Source organism: Seriola lalandi, unplaced genomic scaffold, assembly GCF_002814215.2.
Source record: "Seriola lalandi dorsalis isolate HSWRI2012SDOR001 ecotype SW California unplaced genomic scaffold, Sedor1 jcf7180002054566, whole genome shotgun sequence".
Classification (NCBI taxonomy): domain Eukaryota; kingdom Metazoa; phylum Chordata; class Actinopteri; order Carangiformes; family Carangidae; genus Seriola; species Seriola lalandi.
Window position 1 is genome coordinate 636,263 of NW_019525119.1, and position 19,773 is coordinate 656,035.

Below are 19,773 nucleotides of genomic sequence, written 5' to 3' on the forward strand. Positions count from 1 at the left end.
TTTTAAATCCAACTCATTGGTCATAGAATGTTTTGGCGACTCCTCTCAAAGATTCAAATCTCTGCCTGAGTTAAGCAACACTACTTGCAACTGTGATTTGTTAAAAAAAAAAAAAAAAAAAAAAATCTGGAAAAGACTTTTTCCTTTCACTTCCTAACTCACGTGGCTCAGGTTTTGTGACTAACAGACTCCTCTCTGCATCACAGGTCGTGATAAGTCATGCTGAGACTAAGGATGGGAGTGGCGGGCCAGTGGATTATGAGGATCTGGAATCCGGAGACGTGCTGTTCCCGAAGGACCCAGTGGAGTTAGAGAGGACGTTTACAGAGCCCACAGAGCACCAGTCTGTCATAGTGGTAAGACAGTGGACTTATTGTGGTTTCTCTGTGAGAGCTGCACTTTATCGCAGGGTGAAAATTGACCATTGACCACTGATCACCTAAATCTTTATGTAAATCATTCAAAATTGGAAGTAACTCTGTTTCCCAGAGTCCCTTGGTGCCAGTAAAGACTCATCTGGCTCCTGAAATCTCACCGTCTTTCCATGATGTCTGCTTCATGAACTTGACCTGACATTTTCCATTTTGAAGTTTCTCCATCTTCTTCTCTCTACTGACTTATTTTTCCTTTGTCTCATCCATTCCTAGTCTCCCACTTATTGATCTTGTTTATACAGTATCTCTTAGGTTCCTGCCCTATTTTCTGCTCCATCTTGATGCGGTCAAACATTAAGACACAGTCATGTAGGGTTAGGGTGCTTAGCAATGGAATCTGATGTCAGATCCCTGCTGATATTTGTGTTGGCTTTATCTCATTCCCCTCCTAGTTCAATTGCACGTACAGAAAGAACCAGGAAACCTCAGAAACACTTCCCAGGATTGTACCGGGACCAGCCAGGCAGCCGGTCAACAACATGACGTTCAGTATGGAGCTGTACAAAACGCTGCCGTCCAGCAACCCCTCACGCCAGGCCTTCTACACTGTTTCACAAAATCAACAAGTCTTTGTGGAGGTGCGCTTTCCATTTCTAATATATTAATTGTTATTTCAGTGTCATGTCTGGTTTGTAGATTAATGCAGTGTTGTCTTATGCAAGTTGTGTTTTTGTCTCTAAATTGAGACTTTCATAAAAGCAGAGAAAACTAAGCTGTGTGTACTCTGTCTGGGCTTTTAGCTCTTCCTGCTTTGATCTCTTAGTGTGGCATCCGCAAGGTCAATTTGTATTTTGTCTCGTTGGGACTAAAAAGCTAACACTCACTTTCACCTCTCACATTCATTGTATCTCCCTTCTATGTGTCTGTCTGACTCAAAATCCTTGTTTCGCAACAGTAATTATGGAGGCCATGTAAGGGATGGCAAAGCCTTGCACTCTGAGTTTCCTTTGAAGAGATGATTTATGATGATATCAGCAGGAGATGCTTCGATGACAGTGTGGACGCAGAGCCAGCAGGTTACAAAGAGCGTTCTGTGTATGAGGCTTTGGTCTAAGCCTTTCCTTAGAACTCACACTGTGCTGAGACCTGACCTGAGGCTATGGCCAAAAGGTGCAGAGGTGCACTTTGATGCTCATAGAGCAGCTTTTTGTCCGTTCAAAACATACCTCTCACCAGTTGTGCACGTGATATATTGTTGTGTAATCAAATTTACATTCTGTTATACATTATAAGCCTTAATCTGTGTTATTTAAATACTTTTATGCATCTGTGTCTGTTTTTCACTCTGGCCAAGACCTGTCTCCTGAGGATACCACTGACAATCCAAAAGAAAAAGAAGGAAAGGAAAAAGTAGGAAGGAGGAGGAATAATAACTCAGGGGACTGTCTTGTGGTTATGGGTGGAAAGATGTTACTACCATCCTAACTGGGACTGAAATACTACTTGAAGAAATTTGTTTGAGTTTCTGTCTTGTGTCAATATCAAGGCGGTGGTCCTCGCTGTGGTTTCCAGACACTCATAGTCGCAGCTAAATTTTGACAAATGGTTCAGGGATGAATGTGAAGTCTTTCCTTTAGTTGATGGCTGAATTAAACAGTTATCATTTTACTTTTTGGGGTTTATTCCTGACTTTATATTTCCCTGCCCAATCCCAATTTGTAGTATAAACAAACTGCATACAGATACAGTGGAACATTAGCATCCATATCGAGTTTGTGTGTGTTTAGTCCATTATTAACTCTCTCTATAGTTAGATTTTGTTCCCCCCAACTCCTTAGACAAATATCTGGCTCTTTAGCAGGTAAAAGCTCCACTGCGTTAGCCAGTCGCTAACTTTGTCTGTCTGTTTGTCGGACAGGTACAATACAGTTTTTTGTCTGTTTGTTTTGTTCGGTTGTTTTTTTTCTGCTGATTTAAGGCCGTAACGATGACAAGAAGATGCTACAAAATCTTTGTAGAACTGAGGGGAACTCAGTTTGATCAACCCCGTTTTGTTTACATGAAATATCGATTAGGAACATTTACGCATTTTGAGTAATTAGCTTATTCGCTTTCTCGCTGAGAATTACAAGAGGAGACAGATGCCACTCTCATGCGGTGAATTTAAACCCAGGGGATCGCTAGCTTAGCTTAGCTTAGTTTAGCTTAGCATAAAGACTCGAAGCAGGCAGGGGTAAACAGTTAGCCTGGTTCTGTCCAAAGGATAAAAATTGAAAATTTATATTTTATATTCTCTGGTTTCATGACGGCGCCTCATAGTTGTGCTTGAATTTGACAGAATACCGTTTGAGTATCCAGCACGCTGTCTGCCCATGACATACAGGCTACAGCAGACATCTCTCATTACTTACACTGATACTGACCTTACACTGATACTCTGGCAGCCTGCCAGCTACTGTCCATCAAGGAGCACACAGACCTCTTTCCTTCCTTTTAATTATTAATTATACATTTAAAAGACATGATGACAGATGTGATTTCAGTCAAAAACAACAAGTTGTGGTTTTATGTGGTTTATTTGCCAGACTACTTCTTGGCCAGGAGAAGTGACTTCCTGGAGTCTTGTTGACCTGCTGGTTCCCCCGGCTTCAAGTATTTATACCAAGCTGAGCTTACTGTCTCCTGGCTATAGCTTCATTTTTATAGATAGATGTGCAAGCATTGTGTCATCTAACTCTAATACAACTAATTAACTAACTAATTACAATATGGCTATTTATTCTTTTAAAGATTTTTTCCACTGATCATTACTGTGTTGACTTAGGGTCAAAGCACTGGGTTTATGAATAGATGATGATGAAGTGGGTGTAAAATGGAAATTTGTGTTAACTGAAGTATAAGAACAGTATAAATGAATGTGGTGTAGAAAGATGATTTCAGTCTTACTTCCACGAAGAGGCCCGTCTTGACAAATGACAAATAATATTTGATGAATAAATGTTTTTCTTCTCTCTCCTGTGTTTCAGGTCACATCAACCGCATCAGATCCGGATCTGGGGTTCACCATCATATCGTGCTTCATTTCTCCGAACTCCGACTCCAACGTGGCCTCAAACTACACTCTCATTGAGACAGTCTGCCCCACGGATGACTCTGTCTTCCCTATCCCTCACACACAGATTGATAGGAAAAGTTTCAGCTTCAACTTCAGCTCAAAGTTTAACATGTCCCTGCTTTTCCTGCACTGTGAGATGACTCTGTGCACCAAGAAACCTCACATCAACCACAGACTACCGCCGGTATGCAGTGTAATCTTCTCCAAATTACCTTTAGTCTTTTGCATGTTTAATGATTTTACTGTACAAGCCACCAGGGTTGTTATAGTCTCTCCAGAGCTATATAGTATTAACAGAGTTTGTTTGAGAACTCAGTGTTGTAGCGAAGCACCTTTACTCTGGCTGAGCAGCGTCAAGTCTGCACCCAAAGCTAGGCAGGAAACATGGGTCGATGGAAGGTTTGCCAAGTATCAAGCTGCAGAACAAAATAAGCATCCGTCTTAGCCATCATTTTCTTTTTTCACTTACTCTGGTATCTATCCAACTCATACAGACTCTTGCGAGCTCTTTCCTCTACTTTTCCTTTTTTTTTTTTATTTTCACCTGAAAAAAGTAGTGATGGAGTAGTGGCCTGAGGCTGAATTGTGATTGTCAAGCTAATAGTTATGCGCTGATAATAATCAGAATCAGGTTAAGGCTAATGAAATAGTAATTTGTTTAATTTCCAAGTTGATACTTTGGTCAGGTATGACAGAAGGAATTTACTTGAGGTTGAAAAATGTAAATGCTTAATTTAGCTTTTACAAAAAACCCTTTTTGGTAGAAAATTGCAGAGGATAAAATGCCTTTCATGAAGTAACGTTTGTTCTCTGTTTTTAATTCTCTAATTTTTTCATCTTTTGTCCAACCAGTGCTTACAGCCCAGCGAGTCCTGTGATTCTCTTAATGCGGACAACATCCTCATGATGATGATGAACAAAAAGACGTCTACTAAGCCGCTGGTTGTGGTGGACAACTTTGTTATACCAGACTTGACAGGTCAGTGAGAGGAAAAGAAAACACATTTTACACCCACTTAGACCATATGCCATGAGCTGAGTTGTGTTTTGAGATTTGATTTCCACAAGTGTGAGTATGGACAGTGTGATAAGAAACCGGGAGTAAAGAAAGAAAGAAGCTGGTGTGAGGGCGAGGGAGCCAGGGAAAGCTCAGTCTGATTCTTGGAGATTACATCAAACCACAAAACACTGCACATCACTTCCCCACATCTGGTCATCATTAAGTGTGGTGTGTGTGTGTGTTGTGTTATTGTGTAAGCAGATGCGTGCGTATGCACATTTGGTGTGTGCGTACCCGTGTCTGTTTACATTAAACATCTGTACACAAGTGCGCGGCGCGCGCGCTGTGTGTGTGTCTGTGTGTCTGTGTGTACGTACATACAAGCATGTGGTTGCCGGCAGTAAAGAGGAGTGTGCTCACGCCGAGGCCCAGTTCAGTTGCTCTGGACCAGTCCACGCTGAGGTGGAAAAAGAAGAGTCATACAGCATTGAGCTCCAGTTGTTTTCACTTAGGACCTTCACTGTGGCCTCCCCTTTCCACTAGAGAAGGGGGAGAAGGGAGGAGGGTGTGTGTGTGTTTGTGTGTGTGTGTGAGAGAGAGAGTGTGTGTGTATGAGGGGAGTGGTGGTCTTCTCATTGGCTTTGGGAATCCAGCCAGAGTGTAAAGGCCCTCAATCATGACTTGGTTAGTCACACACATTCACTTTCTGTATCTCTGGGGCTGTAGTGTGATCGGGGGGGAGGGAGCAGCATGCAGGGAGGGCCTGAGGTCACCATCATAACACGTCACTAATTATGACATAAACTAAGATGGGGGTGATATCATGAGTGCCCAAATCTCTAGTGGACTGCCAGAGTTTTTCAAATGAGGCTCCCCTCTGAGCAATGACACCAGCAGGAGAGCTGTGGTCATTTTGAGTCAACTTTATGGACTCGTGAGTTTGAAATCACGTCATTTTAATCAGCGTGAGCTCGAGCCCGAGCGATATATATATCAGCATGGCCGATTCTCGCTTATTGTATCGGTGTAAGAGGCAGCTGATACATAACATGACATTGCTGCAGAGAATTGAGTCATTTCAAAGCGCTGACATGCAGTGGAGGCTCCGGGATTTTAGAAATGGGGTGACCAAGGGTAATTAGATTTTTTCTACCAGCTTCACTATGTCCATACCAAGAATGTATAAGAACAACAACAGCCATCCTGCAAGGAGGCAGAAGCCAATGATAAGGCAGAATTTTTGCAGTGGCATCTTGGGTAGCCAACTCAATTCGACTGTATCTGCCCATGCTGACGATTGTATTTTCGGTCTATAAAATATCTTAACTTAACTGGAAACAATTTTGATAGAGATGAATTGTTAAAATAATTCGATTTTCCAAAATACCAAAGTTTTCTGGTTCCACTTAAACGTGAATATCTTCCTTCAGCCATGGACTCGCTGCTCAGGGCGTTATTTTGTGTTGGCCACAACTCTTTAACCAAGCTCAAAGGGATTTGACCAAAATGATTGTATATGTTGTGTTTTTAATTTTTAGATTCTTGTAACTCTAAAATATTGATATTGGTAACATCCTCAAAAATCTGATATCAGTCGAGCTCTAGTGCAGAGTAGTCAGGGTTGAACAGAAAACATAAGTGGGTGTGTTTATTACATTTTAACTGGACATCGGGTTTCACTGCTGGGCAGAGATACCTTATAGATGCAGTCACTTCTTGGCACAGCAGTGCCAGTGTTAGTGTTGGAGAAGTTATTGGTGAAGATATTAGTGAACAGAGACCATAAAATCTGCGGTAACGAGTAAATGAGTGAGCTAAGCTAGTTCAGTAAGCAGCAGGATGCGCTGCCACACCACTGTGCCACTGCAGCGGGTTTATTTTCCATGGAGAAGATTAAGTAAACACAGATAGGCAATAACCATAGTGAAAAAAACTCAATTTCAAAGTGTTTTCTAAAACAAAGGCATCACTTATGCTCGGATGGCAAACAAAACAAGCAGCCTTTTCAAGGGCCACAGTTCTGCCCTGGACGGCATCCCAAAGAGCTGAACTTGATCTACAAATCAAAGAGGACCACTTGTGGCCAACTTGGTGCATGGAAAAACATAACAGCCTCAAAGCTGGGCCATCAAAAGTAGATTTACTGCTTCGAAACATCAATAAATTTTATCCCTCTTTTATGGATCTGGTAACATTCAGGAAAAGTTGAACAGTATCGTTTATTTGAGAGGTTGGCAGTGCAGATCGTTACACCGGTACAAGTGGTATTGCTTTAGTCTAAGTCTGCAGAGAGTAAAGGAGGAAGAAAACCTTTTAATATCAGGGTTATTTTATTTAAAATATTGCGCAGGCTGAAACTGCAGCATATAAAATATACTCTGTAAGTGAATGTGTTGACCCTTCAGATTGCTTATCCTTCTAAGTAGCTGATTTCTGTGATAAATATCTGTGATGATTAAAACCTGCACAATGAGTTCTTTTTGTCCTCTCCATGTGAGCTGCTGTTTTCATTGGCTGCGTATCACGTAGCTTCCTTTATCATTAAAATTCCCATAAAACTCAAAAACATCACATTAAAACTCAACAGAAAAGGATGTTTCAAGTTATACATGAGTGAAGATTCATGCCTCAGCTGATTGTGGCCATTAAATAAATGTATTATAAGTTATAGTTTATAAATATATAAATACTATATAATATATTCTTATCTTCTTTTTTTTGTGTAAGTAAAAACACTGTATATTATCTGTAGTACAGTATGTGGTGCTCGTGGCTTCATGGAGCTGAGCTGGTTGCACTAACAAGCTTTGAGTGACATAAGTGGATTCTGCTCTCCATGATGAGAGGTCAGAGTTGAACAAAACACAAGTCATTCCCCATAGCAAGCCAACTTACATAAACGAATGACAGTCATACAGATATCTGTGCTGCTCCAACTCTGGCAACAGCTTAAAAGCTGCAAACACAAGTCATCAGTTTAACCTCTAGAGCTCTGTCTGGTTCTGTTAAAGTAGGGAACATAAGTCAAGACCTGACAGACGCCCAGAAGAGTATTGTTCCCCATAGGCATCCAGGCGTTATTTGAAAAGGTATATTGAGTTTTCAGCTTGATAATCATGGACGTTCTTAAAGTAGAGTCATATAAAAAAGAAATTACAAGTTTTTAGTTTAGTGTGCTTTTCCTCTCTCTTCTGCTTCTGGAGCAGAAATCATTGCTGGCCACTCTCTCTACTCTCTAGCATAACAAGCCACACTGGACAGATAACGCTGGTGCAGAGGGATGGGGGGTGGGGGGTGGAGGTTGGCAGAGAGGACGTCCTCTGGCTATCGTCCCCCTCTGAAATTAAAGTCTTCTCTGATGACCTGTCATCATCCATTATGCAAGATGAAAACTCAGAGGTGTTCTTTCCAAGAATAGCACCCATTGTGCCGGAGTCTTGGACACGTACCAGGCTTGCCTCTTGAGTTCGCCCGTACACAAGCGCCTTTGTATTTTTAGTTAAGACATCATTAAACAGCTAATTTCACTTTTGAAAGCTTTCCAGATGGCTTGAAATAAATGGGTGAGCAGAACTAGTCGGTGTCAGAAGGTTCATCCTTTAGGACAGAAGAGCTGCTCCCTCAGTGTTTTCCTGCTTCAGGTTCCTGTATTACATTCCACAGAGAACTGCTTATCAACACAGTTCAATAACAGACACATATTGATCCTCTGGCCTGTGACTGACAGGCTAACTCAGAGCATGCATTGTGTTATTTTTTGATGAATTAAAATATACACTGTAAACTGTGCATCAGTATACATGATGGTTAACATACATTACATTTTTATTTCTATTTTGCAGTTATTCCTCCGCATGAAACACCAGAACCCTCAGTGGATCCTTCTATTTACGGTAAGAGTCTTACTGAAGTGTCATACTGTATTATTCTCTTTATTTGTATTTTACTCTTCTCTTCTTCTTTATACTGTATGTCCATTTATGTATGTGAATATTATGGAGCTCCATTGTGCTCAGTGTTCAATAAACAAGTAATAAACAAGAGAGCATCTTGCAAAGGGGCCTCACAGCTGCAACTGTCAACAGGTTGACGTTCTAACAGGAGCTAAATCGCTTAATTTGGGAGCAGTTGTTGTGCTTGCTAGCTCAAGGGCAGCAGTGGCCATGTTATTCGGCTAAAGGCGAAAAGGAAGGAACTCCACCTTTTATAAAAGTGACATTATGAAATGTTTTTATGCTATGAAATGCTTTTAAAAATGACATCAAAGTAAAAATCTCAATTTCCTGTCATTTCTCTTCTGTTGTCTATCTATTAACCCAAACCCCCAAAAGACTCTTAAAGATTGTTATTATAAAAATAAGAATAATACAATATTTCACAATGAGTTCAGATTTTAATAATATCTTTAATTATTGTTAATTTATATATTTTACACATGTCTTATGTCTTGTTTATTTATTTAACAATGAAAACTTATGGGCTCCATACAATTGGTGTTATGGTTTTAAATATGTCCAAGTTGTCATTTCAACATATATGAATTGTGTGCTGTTTTTTTTACCCCCCCCCAGAGACACTGTACGTGCTGGACACTCCAACAGTGGTGGGGATCGCCTTTGCGGCCTTTGTGATTGGGGCTCTGTTGACTGGAGCCCTGTGGTTTATCTACTCTCACACAGGTAGGTCCTTAACCTGCTGCTCCACGGCCCCAGCTCACCTTTCTACATTAATGAAAAGATAAAATCCAAAGGAATGTTCGAGCGGTGTCAGTGCCAGAAAATGTGCTGCTGGGATTGCCAAACATCCTGCTGCTGACAGAGGCCAGTTCACAATAACATATTGACTCCTCTACTGCAAATATATCCTGTTGGTCAGCAGCAAGAGCTCTTCTCTTTCCTGCCTTTGAATGTTTCGGGGGCTGCGGGGTGGTCAGCGAATATTCTCAGTACAATAGCTGGAGACGAGTTGGAAATTCCCCTTGTTGGGTGTAGCGGGCGCTCAGAGGAAAAGACACACAATCTGTCCATTAGATGCCAAGACTTTCCCCATCTTCCCCATGCTGCTGACCCAGGCCGACCCCTGAGAGGAAGTGTGCTCCCAGCAGCCCACTGAGTTCACCGCTGCATAGAGCTGCCCTGTTCTCCTTGGCCTTAGTGTTGATGACTGGTGATCCGCTATGCCACTGACCTGCTGCCCCGTGGCTCATGTGTTCTCCGTGGACGTCTTTCATAAACGTGGTCAGGATGTTTGAGCTTAGAAGTTGAGTCTTTCAGAAAATCCAACAATGTGAGTGTTTTAGTTTATGCTTAAGTTTACAGTTTGGAAGGAGGTCACAGTTTGACAGTGTCAGATAGTTGGAGTAGTAAATCGTTCTCCCTGATAGCGGTGAAGTTAGCAGCGATAAGGACACTTGTCAAAACAGTTACAGTATTACACACTGTTTAAAACTCAGTCATACTCAGTCACACTGTAAAGTGTTCACTGAACACAATTTCATTTAGCAGGAAAGACCAGCTGTCAGATTTTAGTGCCCTTATCTGTATCACAATATTGCTATTGGCTCCTCTTTAGAGAGTCACTTTATTTAAGAGTTATGGGTTTGTTCGAGTCACCAGTAATGAAAAACTGCTCAATGTTCCAAATACATTAGAAAAGTGAACATGTGTAGGGAGAAGGTGGAAGGATAGTAGTTATAAAAAAAATTAAAAAAGAACACATAGCCTTGACTCTTTAATACAGACACATGTTCCTGTTGACATTATTTGAATAGGCCTTAGTGTAGATGAACTCTGGATGAGCCTGTTTAGCTATCTCCACTAAAATGACCTTATATGGCAACACTGGCAGCTCCACGTAAACCCCAAGAATGTAGATCCCCCAAAACAGTCACCAAAAATATCAGTTCAGAGTATATTTAAATCAGTGTTTAGAGTGATAAAACAGGAAAACAGAGTTGGGTGTATCCCCTCAGGGTCTGACGACAATGTTCCTGGCCTCTCCAGAAACACTTTTCACCTTTTTTTTTTTTTTCTTTTCAAAGTTAGTCATTGGAATTATATTTGGAGTTTTTCTGACCTTTACAGATTAATTCCATATAAGGCAATTAGAGGCATAAAGGCTTTAAAAAGCACCCCACAACATATTATTTGACATTTTGCTCATTATCTTGGCACATACAATAGGTCTGCATTCTGCCAACGCTATAGTCACCTCTGCCAAGAGATCTACTCTCCTTCTCTGCTCCATTGGTGAAATAACATACGAATAAAAAGGTTGAATCACCCACAAGGGGAGAAATTTCACACTTTATCTACTCTGAAATCCAAACATATGCTGCTAGATTAGAAAATAGTGGGGATCGCAGTCTACACAATAGGAAGAGAAACTATCTTGACAGAGAAAACAATGCCAGCTTCCTTTTTTAGCCACCAGAGTCTCTGGGGATGCTACCACTTTGGTGCATATCTCAACAACTATTAGATGGATTGACTTCTAATTGTGCACAGACAGTCATGGTACTCAGGATGAATCCTAATAACTGTGGTGATCCCATGACTTTTCCTCGAGTGCCAACATGAGGTTTACATTTGTAGTTGTGAGTGAAATTCTTTGACAGATGATTTGCTATGAAATTTTCTTAACAAATGTATTTATTTATTTCATTTATATATTAATTTAAATCCATTTACTTCTAATCTAGCGCCATCATCATGTCAAGATTCTACTGTGTCCAATGCTTTGGTTTATGACCAACACCTGCAATAATGACATTCCCATGAGCCTCAGCTGTGCTTTATATTCAGTGCTAACTCGCAAATGTTAGCATGCTAAAAGGTTAAACTAAGATAATGATCCGGGTAAACAGGGAAAACATAATACAGCACCTGCTAAAGATCAGCATGTTAGCATGCTAACATTAGCATGTAGCTCAAGTACAGCCCCACAGCGCTGCTAGCATACTGCTCTGTAATCTCTTTTGGAGTTGCAACATCTTTTGTCCATGCAGATATTATATTTCTTGTGAGACAGGTTAGTTTTGGCACTTTTCTCCGGGTCTCTACATCATTGGAGCGATCCATCATGCTTGTAGGAGATTTGTGGTCCACAGAAAACTTTGTATTTCTCCACTTTCTTAGATTAAAAAATACCTGGAGTCACTGTGATTAGCTGGACTGATGGCTGAGACTGAGACAAGTTTCTGTATTAGTGAGTTTCAGAAATGTCATGGCCTTCAAAGGAGTTTTGTATTTTCTTTTCTTGGATACTTTGTTCATTACTTACATTGTAAGTTTAAAGTGTTGATTGCACTGTTGTCCAAGAGACACTGAGATTGTGATGGCAAATTGTCTCTGAGTCAGACATCTGTTACAACAACTGGACACAGTATGCACACTATGTTCCTGTGACATAAAAGCAGCCTTTATCTCTACTATCTAGAAAGATAATATTAAACTTGGGAATATATATTTCCTCAGACAGATGAGGTGAATTGAAGTCCCTTTGTTTTGTAGAGATTTTGATCCTGTGAGAGAGAGCGGCTGCTGGCAGCTCTGCTCTGGTAAACATTAGCAGAACTGAGGGGCCCCAAAGAGGGAGCGGGATACAGGAACGCCTGTGGACACATAGGCTTATCATATATGCAAGCACTCATACATGTACACACTAGATTCAGCACATACTAAACTATCAACACAAAATATTTGTCTAAGATAATTTAATTTTAGTGTGTTCTCCATTTTTCTGAGACAGACAGCAGAATTAATTGAGCCAAAAACTCAAATTAAACACCGACTGGGCCTTATTTTAAAAGCTGTCCATTATCAATCAGAGACGTTTCATGAACAAATATAAGCACTATTATTTGCCCTTTAAAGCGTTGGATCCTGAGAGTCTGTGAAATGACATGCTTATTTAGACCTAGAACAATAAACCAGTCAGCGGTTTTGAGCTCCAGTCAGAGGGCCCTGTGTCGTGTTTGTTCTGCTTTATCTACTAAAGCCAGACTAATTGATTCCAGATAAAAGAAATGAATTCCATGAACGAGATACCTCCTCATCACTTTTTGTCTACAATATCATCTGTCAAAGATGTTGTGACTGGTTGTTTTGGGCTAATCTGAGGCTTTCTTTCAGAGCCTGACAGTTGAAAACAGATTATGCTTTCAGATGATAAAAGTCGGGGCAGATGCAGTCCAGAGTTCTTCATGTACACTTTTGCACATTTGCCGTGTGCTTTTACTTGAGTAACAATGAATCCATCTACGTAGGGCTGTAGTAAAGGATACAATATTTTTATTTTAACTGCAGTGCAAGGTTTATGTCGAGTAGTGACAGTCATAGTAAACAGTAGAAGACGAACAGTATTTCTTTCCTTTACAATAGAAGAGAACAGACGAACAATGGAGGCTCCAGAGAATTAGGGTCCAATTTGTAGCTTCACCCAAATCAATTTGTCATATTCCAGCCGACCTCTGGCTTTTTCTAATACATATACATTTTTTTTCTATCTCCCTTTGGTCCAATCTCCTCCCTCTCCCTCTCCCTCTCCCTCTCCTGCTCCATGTCTAGGTGAGACAGCTGGCACCCAGCGGGTCCAGAAGTCTCAACCCGCCTCTGAGAACAGCAGCGCGGCCCACAGTATCGGCAGCACACAGAGCACGCCCTGCTCCAGCAGCAGCACAGCGTAGCCCAGGACACACATTGGCGGGACACACAAGCCCGGCTGTGGCACAGGAAGGGCCTGGCGGGTTCACAGGGACCGGTTTGTTGATTTCCTTCCATGAAAGGAATTATTTTTGGGCACGCGATAGGAAGGAAAAAAAATCTGAATTTAAAAAAGAAGAAAAAACACAATAACACCCTTAGTTCTTGTGTAAGTCCCTTTGTGCCACTTCAAGTGTGTGTGCAGACAAGTGTACTGTCCTGGTGTTATTGGTGAGTAACAGTTCTGAGACCCAACTTGGCAGCCGCACCTCATATCTAGTACAAAAAAGTACAAGAAACAAATGTGAGTTTATACCAGGCATTTCTTTCTAATCCAAATGCTGCTTTTTTCTGACGACAACAGAGCCTTTTGTTTTGACCTTAAATGGTTTGATTTTCGGCTGTTTCGAACAAGCAGGTGAATAGCAGTGATGTCAGTATTTGTAAGTGAGATGTCGACGGCTGGGCTGTTACACGTTACTTTTAGGACATGCAACCATTAAGGTGGCAAAGGAGCAAAGCAACCACTATTAACAAGCGGACAAAAGTGCAGTATGAACAGAAGTCATCATCTTGACCAAAAGAGAGATCATGGCTTTTAAAAGATGCGAGACAGTGTAGGTATTGAATGTATACAGAAGATTAAACGCCAAAAAATGTGAAAGAAAAATGTGAAAGACATGCTGATAAAATTCCACATTTGATAATGTACTAATTTCACTCATTCTTCCCTCATAATGGATTTATAGACACAAGCCGGTAAAACATATTTTACCAGCGCTTTCTATACAGTCGTTATAGAAATGCATTTCAGTAGATGGGGGTCTGAGTTTCAATTTCATAGATGTTGCATAACTTCACAGGGGCATTATGGGTTCCCTTTTATTAGTTGTTGTCATGGAATAGGTTGACATTTTGGGAAATGCGATGATTTTTTCTTTGTCCAACAGAAGATCGATAACTCTCTCCTGTTTTTGTGTTAGGTATGTAGCTCAGTACAGGGGGTGATTAGCCTAGCTTAGCATGAAGATTGTAAGCAAAGGGAAAACAGAGATAGTTCAACATTTTTAAGAAAAATATACAGAATGAAAAAACACTGTAAAACTCCTAATTGTCAGTTTAAATATCTGCCTTTGCCAAGTTGAAGAAACATGTAAGTTAGTTAGTTAGTGAGCTTTAGATGTACTGCTCACTAAGTGTATTTTATTTTGCACGGCCAGGCTAGCTCGTTTTTATGCTAAGGTAAGTTTATAAAACCTAAAAAATACACCAGCCAACACCACTGAAAGGCATTCACACACGTCTGTTGAACCCGCACGCAAACTGAAATTAAAAACATCAGTGTGGTGTTTCAGGGAATGTTTCGTACAGTTATTTTTCTTGAAAACACTAAGCTAGGCTAAACCCCTCCCGGCTCCAGCGCCATACTTAACACACAGACATGAGAGTGGGTTTGATCTTTTCATAATCATCTTTCCTAAAACTATTCGTTTAAGATGTGTATATTTTTGTAAATATTGTAAATACTCCAAAATGTCGTGAGGCAGAGCGTGGAAATTTATGTTTTTGTACTTCTACCATGTCATATTTTGAAAGTTACAAAATACACACCACAGTGTTTAATGACAAAATCAACAGGGTGTTATTTCAAGACACAAATTTCTAATCATGTCTTAGCATAGTTGACGTAGTTAAGGTCCCACTGTCTGTCAGACAGAGCACAAGAAAGAGTGCTTTTGTTATTTTATAAAGCCAATTGTACAGTGAATTGAATTTCCTTGTCACGGTTTGTAGAAATCTTGGCACTGACAGTGTGTCGAATAAGCTGTAGCTCAAGCTCCTTGTTATGGACATACATATTCAGGTGTTCCTCGAACTGCGACACCACGTCTACCCCCACCGTCTCCGAATAATATGAATGTTTGCTCCCGTGCCTTCCTTTTATTAACCTGTATGTGTTTTCTATCAGACTGTGTGTGGGACTAACTGGGAAATTCGAGAAATTAGGTTTCCCTGTAACGATTTAACCAAGTCTCTGGTGAAGAGTAACAAGAAAAACAGAATGTATGTTATCTCAAAGCTTTTTATTTTCTTTTCATTTCATATGTAAACATGTATAAAACTTTCTACAGAGGGAACAGAGTATAAATATATATATTTGTGTATAAAATTATATTTTGGAATATATTTACCGAGAGAAAATTTATCTTCTATGTGTGTAAGACTGTGAATTGTGGATGTGCTCATACATAACACACGTTTGTTGGGGATTGGTTTATATTATTCATAAAAGCCTCATGGCATGTTTTATGACACTTGACCAATGAAAATTTGTATTAATAAAATTATTAAGCCCCTTTTTTTTTAAATAACACTTTGAGTTTGTTTTACTCACTAATAAAAGTGAAAAGTTACAATTTTCTCACAAAATTTGAAAATATGTACGCCAAAACAAAAAACTCTAGTTTTATATGTCAGTTTTTTATTAAATAATGAGTCATAAAACATGTTATGAGTTTGTAATGAATACCACATTTAAATACTTTTCAAACAAAGCAGATTATTTCTTCTGTACATGGAAGAAATACGTCCAAAACCCCTGTGTTTTGTTTAAACGTTACTATAGTTTGGATCGAATCTTTTATTTTCCCACTTGGCAATGATGACTCATTACTGAAGCTGTTGCATATTAATACTACTTTGTATGAATTGTGTGTTTACTAAAATATTTTCATATGACAGAAATAAATTTATATGTTAAACTTATATATTTGAATCAGTATCTTAAATTTGAGTTTCATATCTTTGAAGATAAGCTGTAACGATGACTATTAAACTTTGTTTTTTATCATGATATTAGTTAGATTCAGTTGTTGCCACAGAACAAAACCCAGATCCCCAGCGTGTTTTGTTCCTCCTGTTGTCATGAGCAATGACATTTATCCCCTTAAAATGAAAAAAAAAATGACTTCAATGCTAAACCACTAATGGCAGCAGTTAAACCAAATTTGAAATAAAGTGGAATAAATATTAAATGTGCTAACATTCAGTTAAAATGAAGAAAATCCAACATTTTCTTAGTTTGTTTCTGGAAACTCAACTGGTTTCACATGAGAAGTCCTTTTTTTAAATTACATTAGATCCACTTGGTTTTGGGGCAACATTAGAACTTGTTTAAAGCCAGCAGTGTCTCCGTTAACTCAGCTACACAGTAAATACACAGCAATGATATGTTGTGCACTGTTATTGTGAACAACAACACTGTATCCCGCTGTACTGAATACAGAGCAGACTCAGAGAGCAATCCATGTCTTACAGAGTGGTAATATAATCAGCGGTCATTGTGGGATTAAGGCTCTCTGACATTCCTGCAGTTTTGTGGTTTCTGTTATCGACCGTGGCAAATCCATCTCCCCATATGTAATTAACCCCCCACCCCCACCCGCTCCAACCCCCTCCACCATGCTGTTAACTAGCTGAGCCTCAAATTATGTTCTGGATCTATAATCTTCTCGTTTTGAGATCATTTGGAGATATTCTTTCACTCAAACTAATGATACAATTCAGAGTTGCTGCTCAAATATCAACATTCCTCCTCCTCCGTTACTCCAGTGCATGCTGGGAAAACCTCCAGCCACTTTCCCTCTCATTGCCACCAATAAGCACAAGCAGGTATATGCTATCACTATGAAATAATGATGCTGTATCACACAAAGGCATATTGTTACAATAAGTGTGCTGAAGTACCAGAGCTCCACTGTATGAATCTGCAAACAGCTGTAATTGGAGCACAAATCCATATAACTAGTTATTGATTGTATTTTTTTTAACCATTTGACTACCTCATGTTTTTCTATGAATGTGTCATTTGTGTGTTTGTATGTGTGCGAGTGTTTTCTGTGCCTATGTTTGAGCTAAAGAAAAGTTTAAAAGCTTATAGATTACACTGCGGTTTTATCATTCGGGGGCCCCTTATGTGGTTTAACTGCAGCTCACGTTTAATTTTTCTGTCTCAAAAACAAACAATGAAGAGTTTGCTGTTTCCCATGATGACAAGATTGCCCTTTGAGGGCGTTGTAAATGTGTAAAACTTTGCTTGGCAGTTATTGTTTCCTTTGGATTTTGAAACTTTTTATACGCTGTAAATATGCATGAAATTTGTATACCCATTATGTTCAATAAATTTTCCTTATAATTCACATGATTGTTGTCCGTAGTTTTCCTCTGCCATTTTGGGAGTTTTCGCACCAGGCGGCTCCAGATGTGGGAGGGTGCAGTGTGCACATCCCCTGTATGGATTTTGTTTAGAACAATGAGCTGTAATGATTATGTGTCAGGCTTGGCTCTGTTGCGGTGAAGTCATGGCTCGTCTGTGGTGAGCTCATAAATGATACAGACCATGTGGACCTCTGGCTGGAGGTTTTCGGTGGGGGGAGACCACAGAGATGAGTGTATCGCAGTCCTCACCTCTTCCCCCTCCCCACCGACATCTTTGCTTTTGATTGGAGCTCCCTGGAGACGGCTGCGAGCGGCGTGCCTCGGAGTAGATTGGAAAGCTCTGTGATTATAGAGCGAGAGAAAGAGGCCAAGGGCGAAACGGTAAAGCAGCCTCTTGATATGCCAGCTCAGGTTTGGGTTGACTGGTCCACATGTCCCAAATCCTTCCGACCCCTTTATGGCCTGTGTGGTGTCATATCTGTATCTTTTTGTTTTCCCAGAATGCCCCTCACAGAGCCATCCTCATGCAGCGAGGCTCTCGTCCAACTCATGACAAATTTATTGAATTCACAAACAAATGCTTATCCACATCATCCAGCTGTAGATCATGATGTAAATATTTTCATTTCTAACCCCCCCCCCCCCTTTAGGGTACCTGGAACACAAACTTGTTGTTCTGCAGCTAATCCATTTAGTCACTGATTGCATATACCCCAGACAATGGTGCATGATAAATACAGGCTCAAATAGAAAGAGGCTTTCTGTTCTCCAAACACTGACGCTGGGGAGAGCTGGACTAATTTAGACCAGACCTTTGGACCTAAACATGATTACTTCAATTAAGTTAAGTAAGATGCTCTGGAACTTTTTTGGCTGGTTCACAGCATCAGAGGGGGGATGAGACCACATTAACAGGCTGTGTATACCAAACCTCACAGCCTCTCTCCCTGTCCCATGGCAAGTAAATATAATATAGCTGGAAGAATGCAGCTGTAAATGTAATTAACAAAACTTTCCCAGCATCACAAGAAAGCAAATCCTCCTATCGAGGTTATGATGTCAGTGAAAAATACAATTGTAGTGTAGCAACTGCTGCGTCGTCACACCTATCATACAGTATTTTATGTACCTGCTGTGATGATTATAAAAGGAAAGCAATAAAAAAAATAACAATACTACAGTGCTGCAGCCTGTCAGCCTCTGCAGAGGGCTTAAGTTTCCCATTAATTGTTTGTTCATATGAGTGCAAGCACAAAAATAAATTCTATTGTAATGCAATTTAACGAGTGCTTGAATTTTAAAATTGAATCAATGCACAAGCTGAAAGCACAACATCTGATATAGCACTTTATTGAGTTGTGAAGCAGGCAAAGACTATTTTGGGCACCCTTGATTCTGGAAGTAAAAGGCCCATTCATTTCCTCCGCGCTCAACGTAAGGTGACTCACAGCTGGAGCACTTCCATGGCTGGGGTGGACGTTAAAGTCTCCTGGATGAAGCATCACAACATAAGGTGAACAATTACTCTAAAAATATCTGGTATCTGGAAGAAGAAGAAAAAAAGGGTCAAAGGTACGAGCCTGTGTACATGAAAACAAATGTGAGGGGGAGAATGTAACTACAATTCCCAAGACGCATTTTGGGAAGAAATATCCAATAGAGTGATGCAGAAATGAGTACTAAAACCCGGAAGTTTTTAGCACTTTCATCCCGAAGTCTATGGGTTTTTCGTTAGATGCCTGAAGGTCTGTGGTTAACACAAGCTCAAGACCTTTTGCCATTTTATACTACGACATAAAATAACGTCAAATACGTGAGTAAATACCCCAGTTGTGACTTCTTTAGGCTTTTATGTCTTAAAAAGGCCGGTTGCTAACAAGTGGCTAAATGAGGCTACAGGGGTTTTCGGGGACGTCATCGTACCTAACAAAACCGATCCACTCACCAGTCCACCTTTACAGCCTCGATCTGTTTATACTTGTACTCTTGCAAACTGTTACTAACTTTCTTCGAGACTTTTATAAAAAGAGTAAGAGCTCTGCTACAACTACAAGTGGTGACATTGAAGTCATGCAACCGTGGTGTAGTTCGTTTACAGCCTAACATTGGCTTTTTACTTCTTGCGATTTTATTTAGGCTTCAAAAATCATATTAAGTGGGGTTCATTCGTGAAGATTATCTTGCTGAACAAAGCGTGTCAATATCATAAACTTTTGTTTGTCACAGAACTTATTTTCTGCAGTAATCCAAAACCCAATGTAAAGGTCCCATTGGCTTTTTGTCAATGGAACCAGGGTGATGGTGTTTTATGCAGCAACAGCTCATGGGTATTGTAGTCTTGTGGTTGAGAACACTGAAAGATTG

At 40.1% G+C, this 19,773-nt stretch overlaps 1 protein-coding gene across 1 annotated transcript in view; it reads left to right on the forward strand.

Annotated features, from left to right (window-relative positions):
• Positions 1 to 17,390, forward strand: part of tgfbr3 (transforming growth factor, beta receptor III) — a 72,132-nt gene extending 54,742 nt beyond the window's left edge. Inside the window, exons 11-17 of the mRNA XM_023416495.2 lie at positions 207 to 356; positions 827 to 1,012; positions 3,401 to 3,673; positions 4,342 to 4,468; positions 8,332 to 8,382; positions 9,061 to 9,168; positions 13,057 to 17,390. Coding sequence (XP_023272263.1) covers positions 207 to 356; positions 827 to 1,012; positions 3,401 to 3,673; positions 4,342 to 4,468; positions 8,332 to 8,382; positions 9,061 to 9,168; positions 13,057 to 13,175 — 1,014 coding nt within the window. The 3' untranslated portion in view covers positions 13,176 to 17,390. The remainder of the gene's footprint in view (positions 1 to 206; positions 357 to 826; positions 1,013 to 3,400; positions 3,674 to 4,341; positions 4,469 to 8,331; positions 8,383 to 9,060; positions 9,169 to 13,056) is intronic.
• The last annotated feature ends 2,383 nt before the right edge of the window (positions 17,391 to 19,773 follow it).